Genomic DNA, 21,777 nt, shown 5'->3' on the forward strand with positions numbered 1-21,777 from the left:
TACTCGAGTAGAAGCCAAGTTTTCGAGCACTCAAAATGTGCTAAAAAAGGAACCCTCGGCTTATACTTGAGTCGATTAGTAAGGGCAGTGCCGGATTACTTGTCCGACCGGCTCATCCATCGCACACCCCCTCCTCGCCCCCCCCCATGCATGCGCGAGACAGATGGGCTGGTCGGAAAAGTAACTGGCACTGCCCTTACTACTCTGCCCTTTTTACTCGGGCACAAGCTAGTGTGTTAAAAGAAATGGATGCCATTATTTTTATTGTTCTCCCTTCGCTTGAAAGGGGGCTGTAAATTCTGAATTCATTTAGTGTTCATGCACCATTGATGTGTATATAAAGACATAGAGAAATAATCATATTGGATTTTTTTGCGCTTTGCTCAATTGTGAAGCATTAACATCCTCCAACATGGATGAAAGTTTAAAAATATATACAATTACAACAAGGAAAACTTTAGGCAAACTTTTCTCACCCCCATCCACTGGACAATCTTTACCTAGAGCTTCTGACAAGCAGCAGTTGAGAACACTGCTCTGCTTGGTGGGGGATTCAGTGCTTATAAAGGTTAGAGCTCACTGCCTTCTCATTTTCATGTAACATTGATAGAAATATATTTGTTAATACATAAGTGTTCTGGAGATATATTAATTGACTATAATACATATTATTGCTCTTAATTTGCAGCTGCCAACATTATATATTTATGTAGAATTCACAGGGGGTCACGCTGAGTGTCCTTTTATTAAATATTTGATCATTGAAACTTAGCAGTAGCTGCTACATTTCCTACCCTAGGCTTATACCCGAGTCAATAAGTTTTTCCAGTCTTCTTAGGTAAAATTAGGTACCTTGGCTTATACTCGAGTATACACGGTAATAGTAATTTTTTTCCACTTTATATATAAGTGGAGGGCAGTCAACAACTGTACAATTTTTCTATTTTGACTGGTAAAAACATGATATGGCAGCAAAATCCAAACATACAATTTGCTTGAAATAAGCCATAATGTATTTTAACACCTAATTTGTCAGTTACTTTAACTAAAGAATAAGCATCAGGAGATACAGTTTTTCAACACAGGAAGCAACAGATGTTTGACTCTGGGCAAATTATTTCAGTTTACATTTCCCTAGGCCTAAAACCTAAAAGAAAACAAACTACTCTTTGCAGCAACTGTCCCCCAAGGGGAAATATCACAGAGACCTATAATCTGCCTAGTAAACACTGGTAGAGGATCATTCATAAATACGCCTAAGATCATTTCTTTACAGCAGTCAAAAGTGCAAGTTGGTCTCTGGCATATTTTATTGTCATACAGCCAAACCTTGATGAGAGATGAGTTAAAAAATAATAATAGGGGATTAATGGAGACAGGCTGAATTTAAACATTGAAAACTGGGAAAAATGTGAAGTTAATGCTCGAGGGGAAGTGAAAAATGTGTGTGAGAGCATCCTTATAGAGAATATGGTAAGGTGAAAAATCTGTCTATGTTTTTCTTAAAAAAAAAAATTAGGACAGATTTACTGAAACTCTAACTCTTCTTATTTTTTTTTTATTTTAAAATTCGAATAAATGTGCAGGAAAAAGTTGCACAGAAGTCACAAAACTGAAAGTTTTTCAAATTTTCACACCAAAAATCAAGAATGCTCTAAAGTTTAGAAGCACAGAAAGATCCTTCAGGGAAGGAAGGGACATCTGCCATTGACTTCTACATAATCTCAACAGGTTTTAGCTATTTTGACGCATAGTAATTTTTTTTCTTGACCTTTTTGAGTTTTGGAGCTAAAACATCTGAATCATAAATGCTCCCCTTTATGTCATGATTTTATTTAACAGTGGGCATGGATCACTTCCAACACAAGAATCCCTTTGGGAGCAGATAGGAATAACCTAGTTTCCATATCTTTCATATATATATTTTTATAATCCCCATCTGATTTACAGTGTGGTTTATCAGTTTTTGTATGGTCGAAACAAGTGTTCTGCAATTTCTGGGGATGTTTTATTTAACAAATGGTAACTTTCAAATCTCATTGTCATATCAGCAGAACAAAAAAGTTAATTCTTTTTTTTTTTTTTTGCAACATAAAGGGCAATACATGCTATGTTCAATGGCAAAGATCTTCTGCTGTACAAATGTTAAAGCACTAGGTTTAACAATCCAGAAAAAAAAACATTCTGCATTACTACGAATTGGCAGTAATGAAGATAATGATCAGTAATTCAGAACCACTCATTAACAGATCATTTTTATGAGAGCTAACTGTACATAAAGAATGTGCCAATGTCTTAAAAATCATTTTGTTGTTAATATCATTTGTAATCATACATGCCATGCACTCTTTTTGTGTTTTTCTTGCATGCATGTCAAAGAAAGCAAACTATACAAACAACTGATGTTAAGACAAACATTGAAGTGATAGAATGTATTCTTCATACTAAGGGTGATCCAGCCTGTCTATTGTACAAATGTATTGTAGAGAAAGAAGTTTATTTTTTTTTTCATTTTTGAAAATAATATAGCTCATCAGTTTATAAGTCATTTTTATCTAGTTTTTACCTTGCAAACTCTTCCTACACGAGAAAATACAGATTTTTCTGAAAAGCTGCCTTCTGGAGATGATTCTCGAAAGAAAAAGTATATCTTGTCATCATCTGGGTTATATGTATCTGGTATTGCGTATGCACCAAAAAACTTTGCTCCTGAAAAGGAAAATATATATACAACGTCACCTTCAGTAAATTATGTTTTAACTGTAGCTCATCCCATCTTTTTAAATGGGATAATACTGCAAGAGTGGAAAATAATTTGTTGTGGATCTATTTCATACTTCTTTTATGAGGGCTAATTTATTGCATTTGGCAAGGGTTGGTCAAGTCTAAGTGCAAGAGACAGCAATTTTTCACCCACAAATCACCTTGCCCTCTGGACAGGCACAATAACTTGCACAAAGAGTTCCATCTATCTCTGTGTGCAGCTCTGACTTTGCCTGCAAGAATTAAAGAAGTCCCATGGTCCAATGGATATCTAGTTAACTACAATTATCTGTTCGTTGTAAAACCGCCAACCAGCATATACTTTAAAGGTGGCCATACCACCACACCCTGAAGTTTCATACCATTAAGCCAATAATGATCATCAGTATCAGTTTTGATAAAATGGTGGTCAGGAGGAGGTCCCATGGAACGTGTAAATGTTGTTTCTTTTCCTAAAAAATCTGATGCTGTACCAGCAAAGAGGTATTCATCTGGAAAAAAGAAAAAAAATTAAAAACTGTTCTTCTATTATTCTCTACAGTACTCTTAAAGCTAAATATCCCTGACAAAACTATCAATATTAGTTGGGATGTTTTATTACTTGTGTGTATTCGCTTTCTGTTTGGGTGAAAAAATACCTGGAAATACCTTTGCATGGCAGGTTATTGAGTCAGTCAAATTGTGTTTTTGCACAAAAATGTAGGAGGCAATTCCATGCAATAACAAGAGAACCAGTCAAAAGCATTATCATTTTATTAACACAAAAATGTCAGCTTAAACAAATCACACAATACCCACTTTACATTAGTTATTCCTTATCTTCCTTAATCATCATATATTATTTGAAACATCCCTCCTTTAGACAGTATGACTCCATCCAAGCAGTATCAATTACTCTACTACAAAAGTAAATGTCACCATGAAGAATTGGCAATGTTTGTGGCAACTGAGAACTAAGCCCTTATGGCCAGAGATCTATCATTGTATAACAGTTGTTGACATGGGTTTTCAGTGCAACAATGTACAAATGTGACACAATGATGCATCTGTGTCTGTTCTCAGAAGATTGTTTTAAAGGCACTATTATCTGCAATTTCTTTTATCTGCATGATTTCTAAGCCTCCAGTTATATCATATCCTACAAGCCACATCCATTAACATCTATAAAAGTACACTAAGAAGAAATCCATGGAAAAAATTGTTCTCCACCCAGTCACCTTTCCACTGAAATGTGAAATAAAATGTATGCCTATGGATATTTTTTTTTAGCTTCTGTATAGTAGCATTTAAAAACCATGCACAGTTATAGAGCAATTGAGTTGCAACTGTAATTTAAAGAGGATAATTGAGGACACTTACAGAAACATGCCTCAGGAAGAGAGGCAGGACAATTAAAGTATGTAAGCAGTTTCCATTACTAATCAGTGGTGTGTGTAACAGACACTCTAAAGATAAAATATTTTGTAGTGAGTCTGAAAGAACAATTTTCTCCATCAACCAAGGTAAATAACTAAAAGCAGTTTTAAAAACTGAGCAAGAAAAGTTAATGCAAAATCATACTAATGTAAATAAGTAAAATTCATTCTTTTGGCATAGTTTCTTTTCATAGTTAATTGCATCTCTGAAAAAAAAAGTTCTGCCATAGCACTGCACGCATATATTTAAATGTTAGTCTTTGACTTTCAGTCTATCTGTCTATCTATGAAAACTATCTAAATCATAATATCTAACACAGGGCTATGGATTCCTGCTGTGACCTACACCTCCCAGTAAGAGTTAGCAAAGGGATACCAGGAGTTGAATTTTTACAAGATTAGGATGGAGGCGGGTAGGGTTTCCCTGGTGTACTGTGTGTTGCGAAATAAGGATTAGTAGAAAACATGTTCATTCAAAGTACAATGATACTGTTACTGTATTGCCTGACCTTGAAAACATATTGTGCTTGGACTATGTTTGATTATTATTTGATGGGAATTCAGAGACCACTCGTTTTTAACCAACATGAAAGACAAGCTACACATCCTGCTTCTTTTTCCTAGTTAAAGTCATGCACTGTAACATCCTCTACGGGACAAGATGCAAGCAATTACATTTTGATGTCGAAAAAAAAAATACAATTATAATACAGGAACGGTATCCCATATCTGAAACCTGTTCTCCATAAGTTCTAAATTACAGGAAGGCCATCTCCTATAGATAATAGTTAATAAACTGGATATTTATTTCTCTTCTAGTTCTCTAGTTGTTAATTTATTACAAATATTTTTATACAGGCCTAGTCATCTTTAAATCTATCTTTCAACTACTAAGGCCGGAATTGATAATAATCATACTGTATATGCAGATACAGCTGTTTCAATATACTTACTCTTTAAGGCATGTATTAGAAACCATAAGATTTCTTATAAGAAGCCAGGAAAAAGTCAGATGTAGTAAGGCACACCCATAAGATAAACACAAAGTGGTGGATCTCAGATGTGTGCCCTGAGGCTTGATTCTAAATCAACCTTAGGTGGAGACTTGGGCTGAATATTCCTAAAAGGCAATTACCAGTGGATTTATAATCTAACACTATGATCTAATGGTCTAATGTCACTAATCGCATCCTGCTTTCCTAAGGCCTGTTAGGATTGATTTTGTCTGATCATGGATGTAAATGTGAATGCCACAAATCTACTTTTAACTTTTAATGCTTAGGTTTGTATATGTATATATTCCTATTTATACCTGTCACTGGGTACCCAGTGCTGTACATTATTTATATGAATGCTGGACTGCCATACATACTATATTTATTATTGATTTCTATTACCACTTACACTGATGGAATCCACCCTACTTAGTGTGCATGAATATTAACGCAAGACCCTCATCAGAATTTAAAATGTGTTTTTGTCATTTTGCATTTTGAGGGAGCTGTGTTAAAGAGTGGCATTAGTATGCATTACACATTGCTAATTTAACACAATGCAACACCATGTTCAATCATGTGTATTTTTAAAGCTGTGTAATCGACATGTAGCTGAAATATTCTGATGTAAAAAGGTGTTAGCAATTGCACAGTAACTGTGAAAATTAGTAAAATTGTGCCACTTTTTCAGCAACTGTTTATGCAGTTCCTACACTTCCTACACTTCCTACTTGTCAAACTTATTCAATGGGTTACACAAACTGGAGGTAGTGTAAAATAATAGTGTTAATTTCTGGAGTAAATCAAAATATACAACTTTACAAATTACACCACTTAAAACTTTGTAATGGATTCATTCTGCCGATTTCGGAAATAGTGACGTACAGAGTAAAATCAGGAGTTGGCCATACATTTAAAGATCCATTCATTTGGCTTGGGCTTGAAGTTTAAAGAGGTAATTTGTAAAGATGTGTATTTTGATTTACTCGAGAAAATTTACGCCATTATTTTATACTACCTCCAGTTTGTGTAACCCATTGAAAATTAGGATGTGAAAAAATCCTTGCCTAAACAGTTGCTGTAAAACTGGTACAACTTTACTAATTACACCAATAAATGCAACAAGCTAATATGGTCTTCGTCCTACCAGATTTTTAAACCTGCTTAATCAATAACTGGCTGATTTTCGGTTGTATAAGCCTGTCGGAGGGCCTTCTACACGGAACATTAAGTTGCTAATTGGGTCCTTCATGATTGAATCAGGCACCTTTTATGGGCCTATGTATAGCCACCTTAAAGGAGAAAAAAAAGGTCTAATCACTGGGGGTGTCAAATGTTTGCACCAGGCCCAGGCCTAGGGTGGCAGGGCTTAAGGGGTGGCATTCTGCCCAGCTTCTGCTTTTAATTTGGGTCCGAAGCACTGGGTAAGCGTGGGAGACCTAATAGTTTTTAAAGCCCCACACACTGATCCCCAGTGCTTCGGACCAGACTACAGACATTTGCGCATGTGCACACCTGCGCATGGGTGAACAGAAGGGGGCGAGGGTGATGAGGAGACAGGGGCCTAGGGGCGGCGGCATTGATTTGCACAGTAGAGTGAAAAGCCAAACTTTCCTTTATAACTTTCCTTTTACTTTAAGAAGATTTGCACAATTTTAGAAATATCACTTAATTGTACACAATTAGAAAACATTTCATACACACCTTTGTAAATATGGCCCTATATGTGCCAGCATTCATTTGTGGTCATATGAGAAGGGATTTATTTATAAGGTTGCTTGAAAGGGACTGTGTTAATCATTCCAGTAATTAATGTTATCTTGATTGTATGTAGGCAAGACATAGGCATTTACTAGCTAGTTAATTGTTAAAGCATACATAATTGATTTTTACAGTATTATGGATTTCTTTTTATATATTACAGCTGAAACAAAAATATACAAAATGTAGACATTGATTAAGCATATGCTTCTAGTTAAAACATAGCTATGTTTAGTCTATTTATCTGTCTAGTTCTTTTGTGTTTGGTCTTTTTTCCTGAACGTAATAAGCTGAGCATTTCTACAGGAGCCACACATAAATTGCTATATAAACAAATGGAAAATCATATTTAACTGAAATAACTCCACTATAAGACACCACAAATCCTTATTTTACAATGAGGTTTTTCTTGGAGTTTAGTAGCATATACAGGTTTATTTGAAATGTACTTTTGCCATATTATAAAACACTTTGTGACATATATGTAGAATAAAATGTTGGTTTATTAAAAACTTCCATGTATGAGACCTAAAAAAACATTGATGGGAGCCTACTTGGAAGATATGACTGCTGCAAAGGTAATATTTTTGGCAAATTATTTTTGATAGGGCAGTTTCTTAAGTTATTACATGAAATTGAAAATAAAGTAAGCTAAATAAATGTCTTAGCATGCCAATAAAGATGAGTGAATCTGCCAAATTCTTTAGCCTGATTTTGGTTGGCTTTAATATTATAACAAAATTATACAAAAATCCAACAGAGAAACAGGTTTTTGAAAAGGTTGATGTTTTTTTAATGTACCTTGTCCAAGTGTCAATTTCCATTTTTTAAATATTGTGACAAGAAGCCTACCACTAATGAAACACTGTTCCCTGTCCGACATAACTAGCAGGCTGCTATTTTTAGGGGAAAATTTGAATGCCAAAGGTGTATCACAGTGCCATGCATAGCTTTAACCGGGAAGAAAATCACAGTGATCCTTGATATTTAGACTTACAATGCACAGAAACATTTATTAGCATGCATAGAAATAGTCATATCTAATTGTTTCCGCAAGTAAGTCGCCCATATCATATTAAATTCACTTTAGTATCTAAGATTTTGTGATTGAAAGACTTCCTTTGGCTTCAAAAAGTTATTCAGCTGTCGGGATATCTGATCATATATTTTCCACATCCTACCCGATTTTGTATCCATTATGCTAGAATTTAAATTTTTATTCAACAGCCTTGCTAGCGTGCTACTATATTATCAGGGTCAGAGTGGGCTGCCGGGGCACTGGGAAAAAACACTGTGGGCCCCAGCGGCCCAGACCCGATCCCTATTGGCGTTCCCCCGGCCGCCGGTGTCCCTCCCCTGCCGTGTTTCATTTACGCACGCTCAGGGGAAGATGTCAGGTGGGTGGCGGGGCCCCTGTGGAAGGTTAGGCGGGCGCGGCGGGGGCCCCTGTAGGGGGTTAGGGGGACATGGCTGGCGGGGGCACCTTGGGGAGGGTGCAGGGCCCCTGGGGCGGCAACCCGGGTGGGACCTGCACCCCCCAGTCCGACCCTGCATACTGCATTCTGTAATACATTATGACCTCTGTTCACTATCCCATTTTTTTTGTACAATTTTTATTTGTAATATGACATTATTTAAAATGACATTAAACAATTATGTTGTACAGTGACGTACATACCTGCAAGTTACATTTAATTACTAATTGAAAAGACATGCAAAATTGTATTAACACAATTCATCAGAATTTAAAATAAGTCTTTGTATTTGTAAATAATAATATTTAAAGAATTGCCCCTAAGTTGTTTTGATTAACAGTTTGGAATGATGTACGATGTTGATATTGCAATACAGAATTACTGTATATCAGTATGCTGAGTATTATATTAAGGTTAGCAACACAGAGTTGTTATTTAAGAGAAGTTAAATGAGAATGTACAAGTGATAAAAAATATTTTGCAAAAAGGGTTTTCCTATAGTGATGAGCAAATTTTTTCGCCAGACATGGATTTGCTGCAAATTTCCGCATTTTGCCAGTGGCGAATTGCTTCAAGAAAATTTGTAACAAAAAAATTTGTTGTATGCCAAAAAAAGTTTCAGTCTTGTCAAAATATGCGCGTCAAATTGGGCGTGGTCGCGCCAAATGGGCACGGTTGTGTAAACAAGAGTCGTCCACATCAAAAAACTCACTCAACAAATGTGTTTTGCAAATTTTTTGCAGTCTCACAAATTATTCTGTTGTTTCGCAAAATGGGATAGATTCACTCATTACTATTTTTCTATAGTAAGAAGAAAGATATACATAATATTTAACCCTCTCATTAAGTAATATTATAGCATGTCAATTTATGAATTCTAAAGAAAAAGAGCAAGAGATTTTCCAGTTTCTTAAGGAATGGTTATTCAATAGTCTGTAACTCAAAAGTATAATCCCCATTTATAGCAAAGGTTATAGGTTTTCTGTCATGCGCAACAACATAATAAGCTAAGGGAAAATGTAATTACAAAGAGAAATTATACCCCGGAAGGTTGTAAAATGTAATACACTTAAATCTCATTAATCATTTTTCTGCTTTCCCCACCTCCCACATAGATCTCTATTGTATTTAATCCAACCACTTTTCTAAATCCTTAAAGCACATTCTATATGGTTAATGTGTGCTTACTCTAGCAAATGCAATACAATGCAATACAAAACTATACAAATGTCGCAGATGCAGATGTAAATTGGCACTTTTAAACATTTCATAGTTTGATTGATAAAACTATTGATAGTTGCTTATTTTCTGTGAGTATATGATGTGCTGCATAGCTGAGGTGTAGCTGTATGGATGTATTACAGAGTGCATTTATATGTGAGTTCATGAAATAGGCATTGTGCTGAACGTACTTTTTTTGTTATTGTTTTAATCACAAATCTATGATTTTTGTTATTTCTTTAGCTAGATAGGGCAAACAGGAAATTTGGAGCTACTCCATGTTTTGCCCTTTCAGTGTGGATAATTAGATGACCAGTATACAACCTCCTCCCTAGATAGGGCAAACAGGAAATTTGGAGCTACTCCATGTTTTGCCCTTTCAGTGTGGATAATTAGATGACCAGTATACAACCTCCTACCTTTTACTCTTTGTTGTGACTCTTACTAGCAGGAGTTTTGGAGGGTTGAACTTAAATATGAAGGAAATGTAAAAACTAAGTAAGCTTTATCAGAAAGGTATGTGTCAATACAGCCATAAGCATTCACAGAAATGCTGCACTGAGTCCTCTATTAAAAGAAACCCAGGATTTCTTGTCTCCTTTTTTTGTAAACATGTTGTTTTGTGTCTGACTTCCTCTCTCAGAAAAATCCTTAATTCCCTGGGCCAGAGTCTGAGCAGTTCTCTCCTCTCTCCCCTCTCCTGCTCCCCCCTCCCTTAAGAATGCAAAGAACTCCCTCCCCCTCCCTTAGGAATGTGTGATCTGAGCTATAAAGGTTAGAGCTGCAAGCAGGAAGCTACTTAAAATGGCAGCTGCTGTCGGAGAAAGTTTCTACAGCTGTTTACTTAGGTATGGTAATGCTTTCGGCAAGGAAATATAATGTTCTAGGTGGCACTAATGTGGTGAATCTATTGGCAGTAAAATGCCAAAATTACTTTCCTTCTCCTTTAAAGGGGTTTTAACCTTTGTGTTAACTTTTAGTATAATATAGTGAGTGCTATTCTAAGACAATTTGCAATTGGTCTTCATTTTTTATTACTTGTCTTTTTCTTTTTCAATTATTTCATTTTTAGTTTGTCAGACATCCAGTTTGGAATTTCTGGTTGCTAGTTTTTAAATTATTTTGCAACCAGGGAGTGGTTTGAATGAGAGACTGGATTATAATTAGGCATGAATACAAAGATAAGTTATAAAACAAATAATAGCAATAACATTTTAGCCTCACAGATTTAAACTTTATTGACTGCGGGGATCAGTGACTCCCATTTCAAAGCTGGAAAAAACCAGAAGAAGGCAAATAATTTTACAACTATAAAAATAGAAAATGAAGGCCAATTCAGGCCAGTTGCTTAGGACTGTCCATTCTATAACAAAAAGTTATCTTAAAGGGGTTTTTCACCTTTAACTTAACTTTGCGTATGATGTAAAAAGTGCTATTTTGAGACAGTTTGCAATTTGTTTTCATTTCTTTATTTTTTTTTTTGGTTTTTGAATTATTTAGCTTTTTGTTCAGCAGATCTTCAGTTTGGAATTTTCGAGAGCTATCTGGTTGTTAGGGTCCAATTTAGTCTGAAGGTGAACCTTTAAAGTTGAACTACCCCTTTAAGAGACCCCTTTAACATAGTTCTCAACTATGCAGTGCTTTGTTTACCTGTTATGTGAATACAAATATCAATAAGAAAAGTTAAGGAACATTAAACAATAAGTACACAGGAAGCATAAAATACTACCTTAGCTACTAACACACTTAAAACACCCTCCTTAGCTACTTACACACTTATAACATCTTCACTGAAAAATACACATTTATAAAAAAATGTTTTGACATTTCTGAACAAATATTTTAAAAAAATTAAATTTGTCTGGTTTCAAGATTTCTTACCTGTCATTATAGATGCGAATGGCGGTTGAGGATCAAAGGGACATTTCAGCCTCCCGGACTCCAAGTTTTGTGTATCTAACTGAAATACCACTTCCTGCATGGAAATATACAGATATTCATTTATGATATATTATTGTTTCCACCTGAAAGATTAAACTAACCCCTATTAGCACAGTTTTTACTTGGCAGAGGGGAACTTTGATGTAGTATCTTAGCCTACAGATTATTAAAACGGTGACGTTCCAAAAAGTAGCTGTTTCTAAAAATGACTAATTTGATCAATGTGTGAGTCTATCACAATGCTGCTCAGAGTCAAACTCTATCCTATGTAAGGGGTGTTAGAGCCACCACATTTACAACACATTTTCTGCTTTGGCACATGTGTCAATTCATCAGAACTGATATGACTGCTTTATAAGGCAGCACTGGACTCTAGTAAAGTGTTAGCTGAAGGATCATTACAAAATCAGTGATCTTAATGCTCACTTAGTATTACACAATGTTTTCCAGCAGATATAAGTACCTCTTTGGGAGTTCCAAGTTCAACATATCCACACAGAGGATGAAATGCTCCAGTGCCACAAGTATATGCATGGGTTTTATTATAATGATGAAGGACTTTGATGAAATTTGCACATTCCAACTGAAATTGAGAAATATGGGAAATGTAAATGGTTACATTACAGGTTTGACTTGTACCTACTGTTCATTTCATGATGTCCACATTGAAAGTGTTGGCATGTTTATTACTCTGTTTTCTTTAACTCTGTGTTGAGAAATCCCACTGATAAATCTCTTCCAACAAAACAGTTACATGTGGAAAATAACATTGTTAGTTGAGATTTTGTTAAAGGTCAGAAAATGTTCATGCATTTGCAGCCATGAGGAACCATCCCAGTCTTTAGAGACCAACATATAAGAATATTAGTTACTGTATTTGCTTACTGTCACTGTAAAGAGTCATGTTTAAAGTCTTTTGTTAATTGATAATTAAGTTGCTTTGTTAATTCAATGAAAACATTTTGTGATTTAGAGTCTAACCCATGTATGTCTGCAGTAAGCGCTGGCATCACAGGAAAAAGCATTTTTCTGGCAGGATGACTTTTCCAGAAAAAAAAAATCCAAGCCAAAGACATAGAGCTAAAACAAAAAGGCACCTGTCCAGGGCTTGGAGAATGGTTGGATGGATACATACTAACTGTTTGGGAAATGTATGTATGTAGAAAGCAGAAACGAATACCTCAGAAATACATACATTGTTGTCTTTACCAGCTCTTTTGCAGAATTCAATTTTTTCTTTTGCTGCGGGCCAATGAATCTGAAAATATGAAAATAATTTGATCTGTAAATATATTTCTTATTTATTATAAAATGTATATTCTATCTAAACAATATACAAATAAGTCCCTGTCACATAACAATGACCTACTGCACCACAAACAGCCTAAAAGTAACAAACTACAGACACATGAATATTGGGATTGAATTTATTTTGGCCACAGCATTATTAAATTACATGCTTCCAGAACACTTTCATTAACAATTCAAATATAACAATAACCATATGTTACATTAAATAATGCGTAAGAAAACATTATAAGCATAAACATTTAAATGGCTAACCCTAAATCTTTGGCAATGTTTTCACATAGTTGCATTTATATCTGTGTCCAACTCTCAGAAACCTTTTGGTCTTAGAAAGAAACTTTAAACAAATGGGAACCCAACAGAATGCTGAACCCACCTACTTCCTGCATTTCCAAGGACTAAAGGGTTAATACACTCACCAGGGACCACGAGCTACACTGTGATACTAAACCCTAACATAACCCTCAAACATACTACTTGAAAAGCCTTTGCCCCATAAAACGGACTTACAATTGTGACAACAAACACAATCCAGCATAGCAATGGTAGGGCTTGTTTTTCTCTCTCCTCAAAATGGATCCCCTTCCTGTCTGCACCCAATTTAAATTTCCTATGGCTTTGCCACCCCCACTAGCCCATCTAAGCCCACTTAAATTAACTTTATGTGGTCAGAATTGTCCAACACTGTTATGCCCTCTTTTACTGCAATCCACTGCCAATTCATAGATTAAGTAACAAATATAACCTTGTGCTAAGAATGACAAAATTGCATTTTGCAAGCTAAAACGTTCATTAAACAATGTATTTAACTGCAAACATAATTGCACAGTACACATTTTTAAAACTTGTGGTCAGTTAATGACTCATAAACCAAAGGCATTGTTATTTGAAATTAGTCTAAATCTTTAACATAAAGAGTTGAGCACCAAAGTAAATGTAAAATAAATTGATATGATTGAGTTTTCAGCAAATGCCCAAGGATGCTTAAAAAGGGTTTCCTGTGCTGGACACAGGGAAACGGGATGGGGGGGATGACTGACAATTTTGTTGTAAAGGGCCCCAGGATTTCTGATATCACCTTTGCTGTTATGAATCACAGTTTAGAAACTGATCCATGAGGTCAGGCTGTAATTTCAAACCAACAGGTTAATCTGGCCATAAACTGAAAGATTTTCAGACAGATATTAGTTTGGCAGGCCAGTCAAAGGGTCCTTACATGAGCATATAAGCTGCTGACTCGGTCTAAAGGGGCCAAATGACCTTTCATTTCACAGAGGTTTTATTTCAGCTTGTTTTAAAAACTAGTGTCTAAGTGATAGTTATGCGCCATACTGCAGTTTCTCTTCTCTATACATTCAAATGTAATGTATTGTGGCCCTTCAGTGTTACAAACTGTGTGCTTATTTCAGAATTTTTAATATTGTTCATATGAATAAGTTTCAGTGCAGCCATGGGGGCAGCCATTTAAACTGATTTAAAGCAATAGGGTACATATCTACATAGAAAATAGCAGATATTTAGAATACAGTGATTTTAAACAAGGACATAAACAGGGTTCAAAGTAATTCAGAGCCCTCTGGATAGCACAGTGCCAAAGTGCTTGATCGTACACTAGAAGGTAACCTATGGACTGAGAAAAATCATACAACGTTCCCTTAATCTAGCAATTTATGAATAATTTTACAATTTTTTTTACAGCACATGAAAAAGATGTGATTAAATATATTCTTGATTGTTAAAAATTAATATGTTTTTTTTCCTGTTATTATAAACACTAAATATTTATTAAATTTGCTGGTGTCATTCTATACAGTTAATTGAAAGATATGTTGTTTGCTTTTCTAGCAATTTGTTATGAACATCTGGTTTTCTGAACCTTTTACACCAGTTCAAGATTACCAATCCAAAGACACCATTATTAAAATATAATCCATCTTTATGATACATTTTAGACTATTTCAGGTTTAGTTTTCTAAAGTCTGTATGGAAAAAGCTTTTAATAGAAGCAAAACAAAGGATGTTTAAGTGGATCACAGAAGTTCAGGCTACTTCATAGCCTGCCAGAACCAGAAAGACCCAGCATAGCATTTTATAAAATACCAGACAATTTCCAGGAAGGACAAAATGTTCACTTTTGCATTCAACTATGCATGCTTAGTTTTGGCGATTACTTTCAGCAGGGTAAATAGCGTCCATCCAGCAATATGGGAGGACGAGCTGGTTCTGACAAGGGGGAGAGTGGCCCCTCCAGATACACTGGTTTTCATGCAATACATTCACCCTCTTTCTTTAACAACACAAGTGCTGAGTTCACATTCAAGAAAATGTTAGTCACCAGAAAAGTAAGGTGTGTTTTTTCTCTAAACACAGTCACCAAAATGTCCTAATTACTTTTTTTGAGTTGTGGACTCAACTAAGCCTTTACTACTTTTTAAAGTATACTTGTAATTTATATATTACATTAATGTTTCTTTTCTAGTAATAGACATCCTAGATTCTTTTACTGTATCTAAATATACTGGTGTATTATGAACTTTGACTTTTACTTGCATTGCCTTTCTCCTCTGTGAGTCCTTTACCAGTTACTCTTATTCTAGATCAAATTACTAGATCTTGTTTTAGTGACTGTGATTATCTAAGATTTTGTTTCAATGACTTGGCATTTTTGATAGCTCTTAGTCTATATAATGCAAGCAGATGTCTTATGTAATTCTAAGGAAATTATAATGCAGGCACAAAAATCTTCATTGTGCATTTCTGTTCGTTTATTATTCAGTCAGTTTTATCCAAAATGAGTTTGCTATGCATTGGAGGGCAGTAAAACCCTATTACCAAAATAGGCAGACAATTTTTAACAGAACAGACAATTTTACTGTCACGTTAGGGAATTTCTTGGGGCATGCAAGGTACTTTCACAAACATTGATTCAAACTCTTTCAGACCGTAAAATTAAGTTTTAGCATGGAAATATGTAATTGCAAGGAAAATGGCACTGTGCCAACATAAATCACTTTGGTCTAAATGATTGAATAAAAAGGTGCTAGAGTTACTATAGAAAGTATATAGGCAGTGACTTCTTTAAAGGTTGACTTATGTTTACCTAAATAGACATGTTATGCTGTGTTATGGTATAATCTGACAAACTATGCTAAGATTTAAGACCGAGAAACAATCCAGACACAATGTTAGATCTTTCTGAAACTTTAAACATACTTGTAAGTGCCTATTTGTGTAAACACATTTTTAAAGAATTAAAAAAATATATATATATACATATATATACATACAATAGACAAAAAGTATGTTCAGCACAAGCCCTATTTGTTATATTATGTACATCCATTTTAAAATTTGGTATTCAAAAGCACACCTTCATGGTCTGTATGCTCTGCTTCTAGTCATCATCTTATCCATTTTTCTCAAAATCAGACTGTATTACGTCTCTTTAAGTCTGAGGCACATGAGTAGAATTCGGGCATGTTGCCCACCCTGCAATATGACATGCTAATAGCCCCTGACAATTTGTCTCAAAATGAGGCATCATGGTGTATTTTCAGTCATTTTGCTGTGCCCCACAAATGTGGTTTTACTGTTATTTACCCATCACTTTTCACTTATATTTAATTTTCCCTCATGAATGATCACTCTGGCAAACGCCCTCAAATCCACTAAACCTGGCTAAACATATTGAATCCAGGATTATCACAGCTGGTCCTGTCATTAACGCTGATCTCCCCTAAAGCGTTCTAGGCTTCGCAAAACACCTCAAAAAATAAATGTGGTTCCTATTTCCTATTATATTACCAATTTGCTCCTTCTATTACTTTCCCAACACAGTCATTACATTCCCTACTTCTAAATATAAATGACTTTTTCAGCTATCGGTCAACTTTTCTACCTCTGTAACAAACATAATCTCCAAGGCTCGAATACCGCACATTAACTCCTCATTTATACTTAATACACCATATCATTTAGTATCACCTATATTATTCAGTTAAGACTATAATGTTTGGCAGTACCTCTTCATTCCTCATCTATAAATCCTTGTTCACTTTTTTCCCACTTGAAAAAGATCTGATAATAAGATGGCCAGAGGTGTAGGATAAGTCCTCTGAGACAGCAAGAACTTTACCTAAATCGCCTTTAGCTTTTTCACACACACTGACAGCCTTTCCAAACTGAGTTAGTAATGGTGTCAGAGTATAATCTTGTGACAACATTATAGTGCTACATGGGCACTTGGTGGCTGTAGTGCAGCTATAAAGAACTATCTGCTAGGGGACTGACCAAAATAGGAAACGTTGTAGATTAGACCATCATCCAACCTTCTCCTTTAATTGCTGAGCCACTAGTAGTAGTTGAATCAAAACAATTCCAACAAGAGCAGAAACAAAATAGCTGTAAGCAAATACCCTGATAAAAAGAAGCCATAACTCTGTTATAATTTTTTGAAAAATATGACATGTTTGTTAAACATACAGTTAGGAAATACTTATAATCCTTAAGAATTTTACAAGTCTTGTCATGCACATGGCAAGAGCCTTCTTTCAGTGGCAAGAGCTCTGCTGTTATTAAATGAAACTTGGTTTCTAATATGGTGTTAGGTGTCAGTATACTTTTTATAACAAATAAGGTGGCATTTAAAATAAACAAACCTTTCTTAGATTTTTGTTTAAATCTACCAAATCAAGCAGATAGATGTGATCTTTAGCTCCAAGAAGGAGCTTGCCCCTCTCTTCATCCAACAGCAGAGTCTGAAATTCTAGGCCTTCTGTCAATGGATGCAGGAATGGAACACAGCTGTTAGAGAGAAGTAGGTCTGTGGGAAAACAGAGACAGGTTTTAGAATGGAAAAGTTTACGTTTGCATAGGCCACTTGTTTCTTTTAGTGATATGTTAAGCCTACATCAAGGCTGTAACAAAGATACATACATTTATAGTTTCACTGTATCTTGTAGTGCTGCACACTACAAATTCTTATTGAAATTGTGTAAAGTGTATTTGAAAAGAAAAAAAAACTTCAGTGTCATATCATGGCAATCAAATACTTGGATGACGCATAAAACCCCTAATTTTTTCAGCTTTAGTGTTCAACACTAGCTGTACAGTTTGTACAATTTGTATCCAACAAACAGAAAAATGTAATCTGAGTAAGGTTCATGTCATGAAATAAAACAACAGAACATGCAGAGAATAAATAATCTGTTAACCCGTCTCAATTTTAGGATACTATGTACTTCTGCAAATCACACAGAACAAAACTGGCCAGTGCAAAAGGCCAGGCAATTACGCATTTCCTTTCCACAAATATTATTCCCTGTTTGCTGCACTCTACTTGAAAACAAAGTTTCACTAGCAAAAAATGTGGCAGATAAACAAATGAATATTGTTACAGAATCAGAAATGTATGAAGGAGTTAGATGCAGAATCTCCCTTGTACAGCTATTACAAACTGTAGAGCCATAGTTGCATTCAGCTTTGCAGCTGCTAAAGGACTACAAACTGTTAATCCACAGTGTTTAACAGCAGACATTCCTTTAACTATACCTCCTCTTATTAAGAAAAGCCATAATATTTTCCATTAAACATATTAAAATGTACATAAATATTCCTGGAGCATTAAAAAGAAAAGAGTATTAAGAAAGAAAAGACAGCTACATTCATAAAAACAGTTATGAACTACTGAGTTCTGTCCCCACCAAGAATGGAAAATGATCCAGGTGGTCCTGATACCACCAATTCTGTGTTTTTGTGACAAAGCAATGAGACAACTGCAGATAAAAAACCTCTCCATTAACCAGTAATAAAACAAACCCAAAATATAAAAAGATATTTGATTGCATCAGCTTTTGAGGCCAAATAGTCTTCCTCATTGCTCAAGTCCCCTTGAAATGAAGAAGTCTTTTTGGCTGATTTGAGTAATATTTGCTCTTTGCTTTGACTCAAATTAACCTTATTTGAGAAATTTTATTTTGCATCGCCAACAGCACTGTATGCTGTATTTTAGTTTATAGTACCAAAAGGTAATATAGCTCTTACAAATACCAAGAATGAAAGGTTTCTGTTTTTAGCTGGAGGCTGGGTTTGGTTCCTAATTTGGATAGTAGCAGAAAATATGTAAAGTGGGGACTAGATAAGTGCAAGCTATTTAAAGCTAGTATTTTAGCTTGAAGCAACTGGAATAAATGATCCCGCTTCCATAGTATTTGTATAGGTGGCTGAAGGCTCAAGACTGCCTGACAATGTTCAGCACACAACTACCCATTTTCTTTGTACCACTTATCTAAATCTCTATCTTAATGTATCTCAACAACCACCACTCATTTGTCACAGAAACCTGCTCTAACTGTTACATATAACCCCGGGCAGGATGAGTTACTAACTGCTTAGGAACTACACCTGAGTAAGTACCTAGTATTTGTTTATTTTGTATAAGAATTACAATTACATTTATTATTATTACAGAAGAGTACCAGTTCACTCATTGTCTTTTTCATATTTGTGTCTTTTATTACATCACACCTTAAAAGGCCCATTTATTTTCGTTGTTTTAGAGGTTTTCGAAACCATGACTAAACTCATTTCCATGCAAACCACAAATGACTAATCATTTATTAAAATATCTGAATTACATAAAAAATGATTGTATTGTCACACAAATGACCAAAAAAAACAAAAACATCTAAAAAAAAAGCACACCTGCCACTGACTTCTACATGATCTCAACATCTTTTAGATGCTGTATTTTTGCTTTAGGATTTGTTGCAGTTTTGTTGCATAATAATAATTTTTTCCCGTGACAAAAGCGTGTTTTTGCACAAAAATACCAATTGTGAAAAAAAATTTGAACATTAGTAAATGCCCCCTCTATGTGTGAAACCAAAATAATGTTCCTGTACTGTAAAAAGAAAAGCTTAGAAATAAGCATTTTTTTAATTAAAAGATTAGGCAGACTCAGCACTGCCTCAGTGGTCCTAGCTGGCTGAAGCGGCCCTTGAGGGAGGGGCGCATCACTAGTTTGATGAGCGCAATAACGCTCTCTGCGCTAGAGAAGCCGAAATTTCTATTTCAAAATTGGAATTTCGCCTCTCTAAGTTACCAGCCGCTGCCATCTGAGGCGAGTTTCTCAGCTCGCCTAATGGCAGCAGTGCCCCTGAGCAGAATGCAGTTTTAGCAAGTTATATTATTTTCCCCAGTCAAAGGTGTATACAGGTGTATATTGCCTCTTAAAATGTAAAAAAAACTAAAATATACAACACTGTGATGATTTTTTTTAAAAATGTAGGCCACATAATTTATATCATTCTTGAACTTTATTCAATATTTTTAAATTTTGTGTCTACATTTAAAAAAAATAAAACACATTCCTCCCTGTTATCATTACAAAAATACAAAGACCTTTTGTATTCAGAACAAGAATCCCAGATGAGAACCTCCAGGAGGCTTACAGTTCTCTGTGCTGATTACTGAATCATCTGCAAATTATTTACTTGCAAATGGGATATACAAAATTCTACTAAGTATATACACTTTGGCAGCAACAATCAGCTCTTTATGAAATTATATTTTATTTTAATGAGTGTAATATAATCTTTCATGTAGCAACAGTTCTTGCTTGTTTAGAAGTCCTAGACTTTGTATAGTTATAGAAATAATACGAGGTAAGATCTATAGAAATGAATATAGGCCTGTGGAAAATAATTCATACGTAAGTTAATATCGTGGATGATTAGCAAACCCTATAAAGAAAGTTGTATATGAATACACAGTCTATACACAGTATAGACTTCTTAAACTCCAAGTATGTTTCAAGTTGATTTTGTTTTGTCTAAAGTATTTGCTGGTGCCCTGTATATGAAAGTTCAGGCCTGGTACAAGCATATATATACAGAACTATGAAAGAGCTTTTATGAAAAAAACCAGTGGAGAATACCCCTTGTGTGCCATGCGGCCTAAATACATTTACCAAAATATTCACTTAAGCACATTCAAATATTCTTTATCATTTTTTACAAATCATGGTACAGGTATAGGACCCGTTTTCTAGAATTCTCGGGACCAAGGGTATTCCAGATTATGGGTCTTTACATAATTTAGATCTCCATCATACCTTAAGTCTACTAAAAAAACAATAAAACATTAATTAAACACAATAGGACTGGTTTGCATCCAATAAGGCTTTATTATGTCTTACTTGGGATCAGGTACAAGGTACTGTTTTATTATTACAGAGAAAAAGGAAATACATTTTAAAAATCTGAATTATTTAATTAAAATGGAGTCTATGGAAAATAGGCTTTCTATAATTTGGAACTTTGGGCTCGGGAATAAGGCATGAGTATCACTTACCTAAGGTTCCAACATTGAAAGCTCAATCAGACAACAGATAAACAAGAACTAAACAAACTAAAACCAAAACCAAAGACAAGCAAATAATTCTCCTTAATAGAACCAGTACTTTTGTTTCACATGTCCTCAACTTAAAGGAAACATTCAATTTTCAAGAGAACTTCTGAAGTTTTAAGGTAACAACATAATTATTGCTCTGTCGGGTCTGAGCTAATTCGTTTTTCATTATTGTCATTGTTAAGAAAGTGTAACACAGTTCATGGGTGCTCAAGGCATGTCATATCACAATTTACTTCAATGCCTGGCAACGCTCCACAGCTTTGTACATTTACTTAACTGATAAAGAATTCTTTAATGAAAAAATTCCAGCGTGTACATGTATAATTACACATATTTTAAAGCGAGACTGTGTCAATAAAATATTTACAAGGCAAAATGAAAGCTCGGCCAGCTTAAAACCTCAGAAAAAGTGAATGCAGCACAGATTAATGCCAAATCAATAAAGAATATGTAATATGGCAAGTTCTACAAAACCAATAAAGATGT

The 21,777-nt window shown here is 35.0% G+C and overlaps 1 protein-coding gene across 1 annotated transcript in view; it reads right to left on the reverse strand.

The window, feature by feature from the left end:
• sema3d (semaphorin 3D) overlaps positions 1-21,777 on the reverse strand; it is an 86,463-nt gene that overhangs the window by 34,677 nt on the left and 30,009 nt on the right. Inside the window, exons 3-8 of the mRNA XM_002935247.5 lie at positions 17,538-17,701; positions 12,767-12,829; positions 12,035-12,154; positions 11,512-11,605; positions 3,126-3,254; positions 2,567-2,709 (exon numbers count right to left, since the gene is read on the reverse strand). Coding sequence (XP_002935293.5) covers positions 2,567-2,709; positions 3,126-3,254; positions 11,512-11,605; positions 12,035-12,154; positions 12,767-12,829; positions 17,538-17,701 — 713 coding nt within the window. The remainder of the gene's footprint in view (positions 1-2,566; positions 2,710-3,125; positions 3,255-11,511; positions 11,606-12,034; positions 12,155-12,766; positions 12,830-17,537; positions 17,702-21,777) is intronic.

Source organism: Xenopus tropicalis, chromosome 3, assembly GCF_000004195.4.
Source record: "Xenopus tropicalis strain Nigerian chromosome 3, UCB_Xtro_10.0, whole genome shotgun sequence".
Lineage (NCBI taxonomy): Eukaryota > Metazoa > Chordata > Amphibia > Anura > Pipidae > Xenopus > Xenopus tropicalis.